This window comes from Lissotriton vulgaris, chromosome 1_2 (assembly GCF_964263255.1).
Source record: "Lissotriton vulgaris chromosome 1_2, aLisVul1.2, whole genome shotgun sequence".
Classification (NCBI taxonomy): domain Eukaryota; kingdom Metazoa; phylum Chordata; class Amphibia; order Caudata; family Salamandridae; genus Lissotriton; species Lissotriton vulgaris.
Genome location: NC_141686.1, coordinates 44,616,868 through 44,630,637, shown reverse-complemented (window position 1 = coordinate 44,630,637; position 13,770 = coordinate 44,616,868). Strand labels below are relative to the sequence as shown.

General features: G+C 42.3%; 1 protein-coding gene across 1 annotated transcript in view; it reads right to left on the bottom strand.

Annotated features, from left to right (window-relative positions):
- The window catches only part of TMTC1 (transmembrane O-mannosyltransferase targeting cadherins 1), a 1,524,654-nt gene that overhangs the window by 1,318,533 nt on the left and 192,351 nt on the right, over positions 1-13,770 (bottom strand). Inside the window, exon 3 of the mRNA XM_086952798.1 lies at positions 7,158-7,231. Coding sequence (XP_086808924.1) covers positions 7,158-7,231 — 74 coding nt within the window. The remainder of the gene's footprint in view (positions 1-7,157; positions 7,232-13,770) is intronic.

The following is a 13,770-nucleotide window of genomic DNA, read 5'->3' as shown; positions in this document are numbered from 1 at the left end:
CATCTCCCCTGGCACAGATTTTGTGATTGTGGGAGCAGCAGGAGATGTGTCAGGCACAGCCTCCAGTCCATCTTTCTTTCGAAAGGAGATGCAGTGAAATCTGCAACCATCTAGCATGCTGGTCCCACAGGCCAGGTGTGATTTAGTGCAGATGGTGGCAAGGTAGGCACTTAAGGGATAGGAAAGAAATAACCCCTTACAACAAAACATGCCCCTTACTCACGGAATGCATGAACAGTGCGTTTAAAAAATAACAGTCCTGCCCTGTAGTGTGCAGGCAGAAACGTTTGATAGGGAGGCTGCGGTTCATGCACAGTGCACTAAACCGATCACAATTGCTACTTTCCCAAGTGAGAGTGGACTTGGCCAAAGCTCCGAAAGCAGCGTATGTGCTGGCTGGGCCTTCCCCTTCCTTCTGCTCCCCAAGATACATTGGATTTAAGGGCTCTGAAACTGTGGCATCGTGGTTGCGAGAAGCAAATTTCCATTCATAATGGGAGTTGGGAGTACACTGCCTCATGCATGATTGTGAAATTGGAGCTATGGGCCTCATGTATCAAAATTCCATTTTGCATTCCCTAAATAGCGAATTTTAGGGAAATCGCTATATTTAAGGAATGCAAAATGGTATGTAAGAAAATAGCCATTACCTAATAGCGAGTCTACAGAGTTGCAATTGCGATTAGGTATTCACTATTGGCCTATAGGCAACTTACCTGACCTAGAGGTACTTTGAAAAATTCATTTTTGTGCATTTTCAAACATTGCAAATGGTTACCATCGTCTTGGAGTCAATGGTAATTACATTTCCTAAATGCACAGTTTACATTTAGGAAATACTTGGTACATGTGCTTAGAGAATCGCAAATCGTGATTCCCTCTTTGAAGTCGCAACTTGAGGTGATCGCAAAAAAATGTGATTACCTAAAATACACTGCCAAAGCTTTTCATACATCTTGAAAGGCTATTTTGCATTCGCAAATGGTAAAATTTAGCGATTCACACCGTTTACGTATGTAAAATAGGTTGATACAGGTGGCCCAATATTTGGTATGCAGAAGATAAGAGGTACATGTGTTTGAACAGCCTAGCATCACATTTAGAGATTTGCTCTGGCACTGGGGTACCCTAATAACTTGCCAAGGAAGGTGTTAAATGTTAGAGGAATGGATCGAAGCCCTGAAGACTGAGGCTATGCTGGTAGGCAAAATAAAGTCAATCTAAAGATCAATAGTACGAGGGGAAAATACTCAGAGACAACCTCATCATAATGTATTAGACATAGTGATAGCCTGTTATTACTATAAACTGGACAACTTATATTTGGATAGTACTCAAACATAAGTAAAGTGGACCTACCCTACAATACATCTAAGGTCAATGTCTGCAAAATAAATTACAGGAGGAAATAAAGGTGACAAACCTAGATCGAAGAAGCACGCGTAGAGGAAACAAACTTTCCCTTAAAACATGAGAGCATAAAGAGGACAGCTGTGCGCAGCAAGAAGCTTCCAGAACTTCTGATCAGTGATTTTCCTAAAACATGAAAAAACAAAGGGGAGGGCGAAAGGACCTGAGCTCCCTTACGTGTGTACCTTAACATTTCCCTGAAACCATCTCCTAGCGCTCTCCCTACCCACAGTGATCAGTAGAGAGCTACCTTACACTGAGGCTCTCACTGTACCTCCCTTCTTCTAAGTGAGGCGCATGGGAGAATCATACACATCTAAATTTAGAAAAAGTTCAAATACATGCCTTGAAATCACTCAAGAAGACTTTATTAATGGTGAGCCAGCTGTTCCATCACTAACCATCGCTAACCGTCACTGTACAAGTTGGTACCTCAGTACCTCAGTGTGGAGCTAGGCCTTGAATACGATTTACGAGTAAACATGTGCAGAGATTCTGGGTGGCCGAAATTATCTCTGCCCAGGTTTATTTCTTTTATGAGGCAAACCCCATGGAATGGGAAATAACTGGGCAGACCTCGATTTGCCTGGCATAACATCTCTCAGAATTCCAGGTTCCCTGGGTTTGAAGCCTCCCGTTTACCACCCCCTGAAAGCAGGTGATAATGAGAGCCGGGTGCCTCTGTACGTGCTGGGGGTGGAGGGAGGGAGTTGAAAGAGTGGGGGATGGAAGAGGGAGACTAGTTCTGGCTGAGGGGAGCTGTGGATGCTCCCACCTGCAGCAGAAAAATCTCAGTTTGAAGCAAGAGTGGGCTTGGCTCAGGTACAAGCCAAAGCCTCATGCCATATCAACAGCCAGAATTACTATCCGGGGAACTGGGTGCGGGAACGCCGGGCCAGTCATGATCAGACAGAGTGGTATTAAGTTAAAGTAGTATCTTAAGTGTGCTTTTTCCATCTGTGTCTTCGGCACCGGCTCATGTCCAGTCATACACGGCCGAAGGCTGGACACCTTCCTGTGGATATTTTGTTTAGGCGGCAGGATATATTCCCTCGTCACCCCTTTACTGAGAAGCTTTCTTTGGATACCTGCTGCCTCGTTAGAGGCTCTTCGTGTAGTACGCCGGTCTTGTGGTGTATGGAGCCAGTCCTCGCCTTCTGGAGCGCAGGCTAAAGATTTACCATCTGTGTAGGGCACTACGTTCGACTCTCAATCCTCAATTTTTTCTGCCGGTCTCCCTGTTACTTCGATGACAAAGTGGGCAGTAGAGCTTTCTCTTTCCTGGCTCCCACCTCATGGGATTAATTGTAGTCAGTTCAAAGTTACTTTGCGAGGCTTCAGTAAATGTTCTGCTACCTTCAGCCCATCGTTTTCTATTGGTCAGTATAGTTATTTCTAGCATCTGAAAGCTAAGAGTGAACTCAGGAAGGCGCTACATAACATAACGGGTCTGGAGCCTCTGTGGTCAAATGCATCCATGCAGTGCTAGATTCAAATCCTGCTGGGTCCAGTCAGCTTTCCAAAGGTCACTAAACCGACTACCATTCAGTTGAGTAACAATAACACCTGCTGTCAGTCAATAGTGCCAAGAGAATCCTACGGGTTGAATGTGCACTGTTCACATACGTCTCATATTATGCGTATAACATAACAAATGACACTTAACATCAGTAAATGGCTGTTTCAAGACCACACATAGCGCAATATTCATGCGGTCACATCTACATTACCAATTCATCCTTTTTAAGATCATTCTATAGCTTATCTTATTTTAGGCAATATCTTGCTTTCTGTTCTGCTATGGAGGTTACAACAGCCACAACGTTACCCCCAGTGACAATTCCTTTATCACCAGTAGAAATGTTGCCCTCTGCCTCTCCTATCATCCAGTTCTCCTCTTATCCTGAAGGGATGGGTGAGAGTCTGGCTTCCAGTAGTATCGGTTGTAATGGTTGCTGTAATGCTCTTAATATAGATCTGCTGTCCTGCTGCTCTAACCGCTGGTAATATGTGGGTCTCCTCCAGACACGCGGCTGATGAGCTTTGTTTACATCTTGCGTGCCTCCTGGGCACGCGCCATTCTGTGACGCGCAGCCGCAATGCAAGCCAGCTCATTTCATTCGCTGCCTTCGATTGCACAAATGCAATTAAGCACCCCTGCCAAAAACACCACTTCGAACTACGGCCGTCCCTCGAGACGTATGGGCCTGAAGGCTGCATTCATTTTCTCCTTTACTTGAAATGTATTTAATGATTGTATTTCCTCCTGAAAATCTCCCCAGCTGGACGCAGTCTGCTTTCTTGCCCAAAGTAGTTTCATTGTTGTAGTCAATAAAATTCTTTCGCTCATACAAACCGTGCTCTACTTAATTATTTCGACTATGTCCTTGCAAACAGCCCAGAACATCACACACTAACATAGCCCTAAGCCTCACTATATTGAGATGGATTATATGGAGAGGTTTTGGGTCCTTCCAGTTGGCCCAAAAAATTCTGCAAAAACCTATTTCTGTTCACGGAACTCCTTTTCTTCTGAGTAAAAATAAATGCAATTGCTCACTGAAACAGACAGCTGTGAATTTAGATGTTCTCTCTTTCCAAATTCAAATTACCAGGCAAAATCAGCACAGGGCACTAGTGCAGTATTACCACAAACATTGGGCACAAACTGTGATTATGCCCAATCCCGGGATTCGTGGTGAAAGAAATCGGGTTGTTGGCCGCGCCCTTGTCAGGGTGAGGCACAAGCCAACCCTAAATTCACCCGTGCTAAACCCTTTGATAGCTTGGCACAGAGCAGTCAGGCTTAATTTAGAGGCAATGTGTGAATTATTTGTGCCACACTTCAAACTATATTAAAGTGAAAACACCAAACAAAAAGGACCCAACATCAAGTTAGAAAAATTAAGTTATTTCTAATAAATAAAACAAGACCAAAATGACAAAAATACAATCAGTACGTCCACAGATACGCAGTTTTAAAGATTTCATTGAAAATAGTGCCAAAAAGCACAAAGGGCCAAATGTGGATATGTCAACATATATTTTATGTGAAATAAAATCCACAAGATCTGATTGGAGAACTTGACTCAAGTACTTCTTTGAAGCTGAATTCTGGGAAATTGGACTAAAGTCTTATTTTGTTTTTGGAACTTGTACCATGCTATGAAAAGACTTTCTTTATCAATTTTTTTTTCCTATGGCAACATATGTTTGAGTTGGATTATAGAAATAATGATTAGGTGTGCTCGGGTGTAGTGAATATAATATTGGGTCAGGATTCTTGGGATCCATAGACTGATTGACATCCCAGTGGGTGGGTGTAAAAACACCCTTTTAGAGCACCTCTTACTTAGTAACTTGTAAGAAAAGAATCCTTTTTTTTCGGACTTAGATAGTCAATAGATGTGCGGATCAATTTGAGCAAACCCACTATTTGTGCCCTAATATTTGGTCCCTATATTGTGGTCTGTGTAATTAGTCTTTTCTTTCAGCATTCATATACCAATAGTAACTGCCACTGTACACAGTTAGTATTAAGTATCCTATACATTGTCCACATGAACCATTGTCTCTCTGCTACACACAGGCCCACTAGTAGCATTTAATTTACAGGCCCTGGACACAGGTAGTGGCACTTTACTAGGGACTTACAAGTAAATTAAATATGCCAATTGGTTATAAGCCAATTCTACCATGTTTTAAGAAGACAGCACAAGCACTGGTCAGTAGAGGTAAAGTGCACAGAATCCTAAGGCCACCAAAAACAAAGTCAGCAAAGCAGGAGGTCTGAAGGCAAAAAGTTAGGGGAACACCATGCCAAAGATACCAGGGCTAACACTTGGCCAAAGCATAAGGAGCACCTAAAATGTATAGTAGGTAATATCAAGGGAAAGGGCAACCTCCTCCAACAGATATTAGTATGCTTAATTGTTAGATTTGCCTTAATAGTCTATGTTTCAAAAAATGCTGATCACCTGCTGATACTTTATTATAGACCAAGCTTGATGGACATTTTTTAGTTAAAACATCAAGTACTTCTCTGGCAACAAGAGAGAGTACCTTCAAAGGTATCTGTGGTGCTCAGCCCTTATGTGATCTCCAGGCAATCTGTCTGCTGTGTGTGCATTGATGGTTGATTAGAATCTGGCCCACTTTGCATCTTATTTTACATATACCTTTTTCCATATGGGTTACTGTCCCAACTTGCTGAATCACACTTTGGTCATTCAACTTCTAAACAAGTATTGTAAAAACCCATCAATCTGACATTGGCTGTCTGCATTTTGACCTTGTAAGTGCTTTGCTTGTTTTGACATAGTTTTTAGAAAACATTGTTGCCGTAGCTGCTGGGCGGGCCAACAACAATACTTTTTTTTTAAAAGGAGAAAAAAAAAATCTTTTTTGTTCTTAAAAAGCAACGCATAGTTGCTCCTGGCACTGAAAGGAGCTACTTCATGTACAACCTGTGCTCCTTGTCAAGGGCAGAATTCCGTCACTCACAGTGAAGTTAACCAATAGCTGAAGCTGGCAGACGTGAACCCCACACTGTATGATGTAGTGGGCGGAATAAAAATGTGAATGACATAACAAGAGGTCAATGGATGAAGAGGGCTTGCTCAAAAGTCCATATGAATATAAACTATATATAATTTTACTAAAATTTAAATGTTTTGGCTTACACCAGACTTAAAGCTGTCTTTAGTACAAAATAATCCCATGGATTTTCAACTCATCTCCAATTTGCCCTTAGAATTGCTGCTCCTGCAATAGGCAGCCTCGCTACAGCTACATGCACATCTAGAGAAATAATCTATACTGGGTGATTTGCGGTTGGGTTTTAAATTAAAAGAGTGACTAACGTGCCCTGCTATAGGTTCAAGACATTAATGCATATATTTTGGACAGGGGGGAGCCACAATGTTTATGTCGACCTACAAAATGGTGGGCCACCCCTTACTTCTACCTGGGATTCAGGCGGTGGTGAAGGTTTCAGCTGCGGGCGCTGGTTTATCCTGTTCTTCAGCAACAGGAAGTCAAGCATTACACTGGGGGTTCCTCAGCTCCGCCTTCCTTGGTCAGCTGGGTGTTCCACGACCATCTACTTGCCAGCCTTAAACCAGCTGTTTTTTAACCAGGGAGCATATTTCACAATTCACACTGTCTTAACTTCATAATGTGTTTGGCCTATTCATGGCTTTAGTCTGAAGCAAGTCATTTGCATGATTATTTACAAAAGTACAGTCTCAAGAGGGGCATTAAGTTGGCTATTTCATGGATAAAAGAAGAACGTCCAGTGCTGCACTTAAAGTTCATGAACTTTTATGGGGTAGATATCACCTGGTCATAAAATTATTGGCCCAAATTTAAAACGGAGATTTGATAAGATCTCTGATGAAATTCAAATCAACTTACAATTTTTCCCAAGGTAAAAAGATGTCCTATTACGGACATCTGAGATGCATATAATTTAAGCGGGTATCTAACTACTGCTAGAAGTAAGCTGAATGTAGAATTTCTGTGATGAGGAGTCAAAGATGTCGCATGGGCTCTATTATCCATTTTATTCCTCTTTAAACAAGTAAGGAAACATGTCATGAATCAAAAATGTATAGAGTAAGAAACTAAAATGAAAAGGAGCTGGTTGCAATTAAACATACCAATCATCTAACGCTGTAGATTCACAATTGTTTGAAACAGTCACTAAACTAACAAAAACATCTCTGCAAAAAAATATGGATACATACCGGTTATAGGACAGAAAGGACAACAGAAATAGGAGACAGGCCAACACATCTGCTCTGCCTACAATCCCTGTAACCTGCGGAACAGAAAAAAACAAAGGTAAGTCATATCTCCTGTTGTAAATGATAAATAATCCAGGCCTTCCCACCCACTAGATTCACACACAAAATACGTCTCAGGAAGCCCTTAGAATGTCCCATAACTAATATCTTAAGGTTTGTGGTCAGTAATGGTATGGATCTCTAGTTTGCATACATTAAATGATGCCTTCAAGGTTTGGGTGTTACAAAAGCAGTGTCATATATAGTGCAAACCACAGTTTGCTATGGCAGGGCGGGAGCAACAAGGCTCCCGCCCTGCCATAGCAAAGAGCAGTGTCCCGGGGGTGGGCACCCCGGGACACTTCAGGAGCTGGCCCTGGGGGGGTGGCGGTCCCCAGGGCCATGAAGGGCTCAAGGAGGGGGGCCACGTGGCTCCCCTCCCAACTTGTGTGAAGCCCCGGGGAGGTGGTGGTCCCTGGAGCTCGGAGGTCCGTAACAGACCCCAGCATTTGAATAAGTTGTGCCCTGGGGAGGTGGCGGTCCCCGGGGCATGTGGGGGTGCTCGAGCCCCCCCCCCCCCAGGTTGTTTTATAAAAAAAATAGAAGCCCCGGGGGTGGCGGTCCCCGGGGCTTGGGGGGCCGTGGAAGCCCCCCCATAGATTAAAAAATAAACCCTGGGGGTGTGGGGGGGTTGTGTGCCCCCGCAACTCAATTATCTCTCCCGGGGGAGGTGGCAGTCCCCGGGGCAGTTTGGGGGGATTGGGGACTCCCAGCACTTTTTTTTCTCTGCCCCCGGGACCTGGCCCACCCTGAGGCTAAATAATAACGAAGTGTGGGAGCCCGCGCTTTGTTTTTTTTATTTTCGCAGCAGGATCCACTGATCCTCCGCGACTTTTGCCGAGTTTTAAAAAAATTAATACTTTTTTGGCCTTGGGGGTCCTTGTGGGACCCCCTGAGCAGGCCTAGGGGTTCAGGGTGTTTCTACCCTGACCCCTTTTCTTGTTTTACGCCTATGTTTCCCTGTTTTCTTGTGCCTCGGTTACCGAGGCACAAGATGGCTGCCAACACTTCCTGGTTTGGAGTGTTGACAGCCAATTAGAATAAAGCTCGTGGTCGGGAGGGTCCGCGGATCCTCTGTGCCTCTAAATATCGAAACTTTTATTTTTTGATTTTCTCAGCAACTGCTGAATGCAGTTCCCTATGGGAAATGCATTTTTGACCTCTTTTTTTACATTTCTCAGTAACTACTGAACGGATTTACATCATTTAACAAAAAGAGTTCTTCCTGAAACAAGGGCTACCTTTTTGCCTAATTTGGTGTAATTTCGTTCAGCAGTTCGGGCTGTAGCCTTGTATAAAGTTTCCTATGGGAATTAACATGGAGAAAACACGTTTTGGGACCCCCTTTTTTCTCTGCCCCCGCTTACCGAATCACCCCAAAACTTTCAAGATAGGAGCGGACTGGAGCGGGCCATACGTTTTGAATATTTCGCGAAGATTCGTCAACAAGTGTTAAAGTTATTGGGAAAAGAAAAACTGCTTTTTGAATAGAAACAAGGTCCTAACTATAACTACCTACTGGCGACAGACAGTAGGTAACACACACACACACACATATATATATATATATATATATATGTATATATATATATATATATATATATATTTTTTTTTTTTTCTCAAATGCCTTTGCGCTCACAGAGGTCACACAATGCAGCTCCTACCATCCAGTTTGTACACCTCGAGGCTACCTGCAAAATATTTGCATCCATTTCATTTCTCGATTCCGACGCGTTTCGAGGCACAACGCCTCTTCCTCAGGGGCTGCTACACAGGAAAATGAATGGCTCAGCCGTGTTGTCGCCATGATTCTTTTATTGACAACTCCACCCACAGTGGGCGTGGCACACAAGAATTGCCCAACGGCATGCTGGTCCATGTGGTCCCCATGGTGAGTATTTTATTAAAACCTTGAGTAGGTTCATTGTCACTGTGTTATGTTAGTAGCATTTTAAATCCTTAGGTAGGTTGGATTACAAAAATGCAGGCTTCGTTTTGCTGTAGAGCTGCATGCTATCCGGAAAGAAAGGGTTTCTCTCCAAGCCTTTCCAATTCTCAGTTCGCAGGAAATGGTGCTCCTCTGCCACGGCTAAGGCAGCCGTGCGTTTAATGTTCCTCTCAAATGCCCTTGCGGAAGCCTCGAGGTGTACAGACCGGATGGTAGGAGCTGCATTGTGTGACCTCTGTGAGCGCAAGGGCATTTGAGAGGAATATATATATACATATATATATATATATATATATATATATATATATATATATATATATATATATATATATATATATATGAAACAATCTCTGCTTTCTCTCGCCTGGAGCCCAGTCCTGGATACCGTCGGCGCAGAAGAAGAGAGGGGACCCAAATGCAGGTGAGCAGTGTTTTTATTTAGTTAGAAAAGCGGCACACCTCAGCATAACGTTTCGGCCTTCACAGAGGCCTTGGTCACATGACGCATGCAAGGGAGGGGGCAATTTTTAAAGTGCAAATGCTAGTCAAAACGTGTCGCCATTGGTGCAAAACGGTCACATGCAGAATGCTTTCATTGATAGACATAGACAACATTCAAGCTTTCAGTAGCTTGGCACATTATGGGATAATCCCCGGTCTGATTTGAAATGTCCTCGCAATGTGCAAAAAGTTGATAAAGTGCAAATGCAAAGTATAATCATTATCATACATTTCAAAGCTCTAATCTCGGGATAATCCCTTAAAGAGATTTATAATACAGTGCAAAATTGGCAATGTGCAACAAGTCAGGAAAGTGCAAAAAGTGTCATATAAATAATTGGGACTTCAATAAATAACAATCATATATACACTCTGCAAAACAGTGTTAAAATCAAGTGTAAAATATATATATACAAGAACAATAATAGTTAATATATATACACAAAATATACACTATTTACACTGGATGAGACCTCAGGTAATCCAAATGTTTGGCTGCATAAATGCACTAACTGGTCCCTGAGATCGCAGCATCCTGACTTCAAATTTCGCACAAGCCACCCGTTTGTCTGTGTCTTTAAAGAGGATAGAAAAGAGAGGAGATATCCCTCAACTAAAAAGTCAAGCAATATCGCAGCCTCTCTTTCCATGTATCTCATATTAAAGCATGTAACCAAAATTTGGCTGTCACTATTTTGACATTTAACGTGAAAGTGAGTAATGTGAATCAATTTTTATTTGTTTTATCTGACATTTTATAAAGTTTTTTTGTATCTTTTTTTGTTATCATCATCTCTTTTGTACTTATAAAATTGTAAGTACTATTTTCGCGTTTGTTACACAGTCATGTAGCCTAAGCCTAGGCTACATTACACAAAAGGGCCATATGCACCTCTAGACATGTACCAGACATCAGAATAGTCAGGAAATCACATATTGACATATTCAATTGGGCATCATAACCAAATATGCTTGATAGTTGAGAGTAAGGTGGGATTAATATATATATTCACTGAAAAAACCATAGGTTTCAGGCCTTATATAGTTCGGAATTAGCATTTGAAAAACCTTTGAAATTCACTCAAAAAACTATAAGTTTTAGGGGTGTTATAGTTAGCTGGACAATTCACTCATACAAAACCATTGAAATGGCTTCGGGAGATGCATCGACCCTGCAGGCACTGTTTGTGTGGGGAGAACGGGGGACGCAGCGGGACTACCTGTCCCAGGAGGCAGAGAGCGGACCGGCAGCCCCACCCCCTGGACAGCGGGGGACTTCAAATACTTCTCGCGACTCCCGTTTCGCGGGAGACGCATCAACCCTGCAGGCACTGTTTGTGTGGGGAGAACGGGGGACGCAGCGGGACTACCTGTCCCAGGAGGCAGAGAGCGGACCGGCAGCCCCACCCCCTGGACACCGGGGAGGATAAATTCATCGCTTCATTCCCGGCCCGCGGGACGCGCGCGGGCGAAGCCCGGGCAAAGGGCGGGCCCTCTACGGCCCTCAGAGGCCAGAAGAGGACGGGACGGGCCACCCCACTTGACTTTTGCATTGGAGGAGGTACAGCGACGCTTCTCATTGATTGACTTACATTGCACTGCGTATTGCCGCTCTTTGACGTTTTGTTTATTAATTATGTCCATTTGGGAGGAGCTCAACGCCTTGTGTGGCACTAAGTATGTCCCGGATGTATCACTCCCCCCTAATATGGGCAGTAATTCTGATATTTCAAATGGCACTCCGTGGGACCTATCTCTACCTTTAAATAAAGATCAAACTCAAGCCAATGTATTGCCCCGGGGTCTTAACATTAAAAGGAAGCATGACAGGGAAAATGTCAATGAGAACCACCCGAAAATTCAAAAATTGTACACCAGCCTTACATCATCCCCCTCTAATCCAATCATATCAATGGAGGATATGGCCGCGGATAAAATAGATGACCCGGTATCGTCCCCCCAATTGACTCTACTGGCTCAGTTCGAGCAATTGTTACTATCTGTCATATCACCTTTGGTTATAAAGATTAATGATCTTGGGGATAGGCTGACTAGCATCGAGGAAATAATTAAAAAGAATTCTCCACCAACCAATAAAATGGCATTACCCATTCGCCCTAATCCTCCCACCACCCCCGAAAAGCCTAAGTCCGTTATGTGCAAGAATGGCGAAACTCAATTACCGCCTCTAAATATACCTACCTCAACAGGCCCTAAAGTAACATTGAAACCTGCGCTAACAACTCACACAGTGGCTAGAGCCGCTCTGGTAAGAACGCCACGTATTAATCTACCTCCCGAAGCCGCCCCATATGTGCCAGTCCTCTCTGGGGTCCCTGCACTTAGCCAGGGAAAACACGAATCACACCGGGATCTGCTAAACAAGGTTATTTTTTGGCTACAGTACAATAGACCTTTGCCACCTGATCTCGATGGTGGAATCCTGAGCGTTAGGAGGGTGGGGTGGTTAGGTACGCTGCCCAAAGACATTGCTGGGGACCTGGTGTTAATTAAATTTAAGAACAGGAATATCGTCCCCTACCTACGATTCTGCCAGCCCAAAGAAGGGGATGGCCCCATTTGCATTTGGGACTTGCATAATTTTTACCCGAGCTTCCTACACATCCCGTTACAAAGATCAACGGCAAAGAAATACAACTCCTGGGGAAGGGGATCTTGTGCTCCTAGCGCCACTAGCCTTCTAGCCTCTAATACATTTGAACCTTTGTTTAAAATTTTTATTTTTTAAGAACCAACTACAAAGAGGCCACTTATGAGTTCTAGCTTAATTGACACGGTAGTATGTAACTAATAAGTAAACTTCTGTCCTATTTGATACTGAAATGTTTTTATATTGATTATTTGATTCGTCATATTTACTTAATCTTGTTTTTAATAGCCGATACTAATTTTGTAATGAAATGCTATGGTATTTACTTATGTATTGTTGTTGCTTTTATGATTTTTAAACTAAAATCGAATAAAGCTAATCTGATCTGATCATTGAAATGGCTCCTATATAGTTAGTTGTACTAACTATATTTCGCGCACCCGCAATCCACTGCTGATGATGTCACATATTACATCATTCATGACATGGTCAGTGACATCACAGATGACATCACAAATGACATCACTGATGACATCACTGATGACATCATCCAGTGAATGTGGTTTGCTTCGTTATTTAAATATGCATTATATATATAGCAATTTGCATTGAAGAATGAGTGGATATATAAAAATAAATATTTGGATGGAGGATTTAGTAGCAGTGTAATTGACTGTTTACTTGACCAATTTATAGTGTCTCACTAAATATAGTGGATAGTGACTAAACTGTGTGAATATCTGTATCACTTTGTCATTTTTTGTGTAAACTGGTTCTCCAGTTGGTTACTAGCTTTGTGAAAGTCTATATTAGTTATTGATTAGTTGTCTGAGTATTTGTATGGGAGAGTGAACCTGTGTGTGGTTCGGTGGGGGGAGTGTGACTGCCCAAAGATGTGTGAATAATTGATTCAGTAGATATATGAAGTTAAAACTACATGTTCTAACAGTTGTTTGGGTGAGTGAATATCTTTATGGGTGTGGTGATGAGCAAATATATTTCTCAATGGTACATGTCCAACGAACTAGAAAAATAAAAGACAGTGTATGTGTCAGTTGTTGTATATAAATAAGTATACATAAGACTCAATGAGTGACTGTATGGATAACTGTAAACTTGTAATAATGATTTTATAATACACTAAGTATGACTTACTATCTAAATGAATAGATGAAGTGGTGTTTGTATAAGTGTGTAGATAAGTAAGTTTGTAAGTATGATCCATTGTTTGCATAAGTTAGTAGGATGACTTCATAAGTGAATATGATGTGTGCTTGTGTCTAATGTTGATATAGGTGTATAAGTATTTTTGATAGTGTTCTATTGTTCATTGACAGCATGTATGAGTGAATCTACAGGTAAGTGATTAGATGTGTGTATACATCTAGGAATCACTGAGTGGGTTTTTAGATACTTGTATTGCTTTGTCAATGGATTCAATTATGATAGTCTGT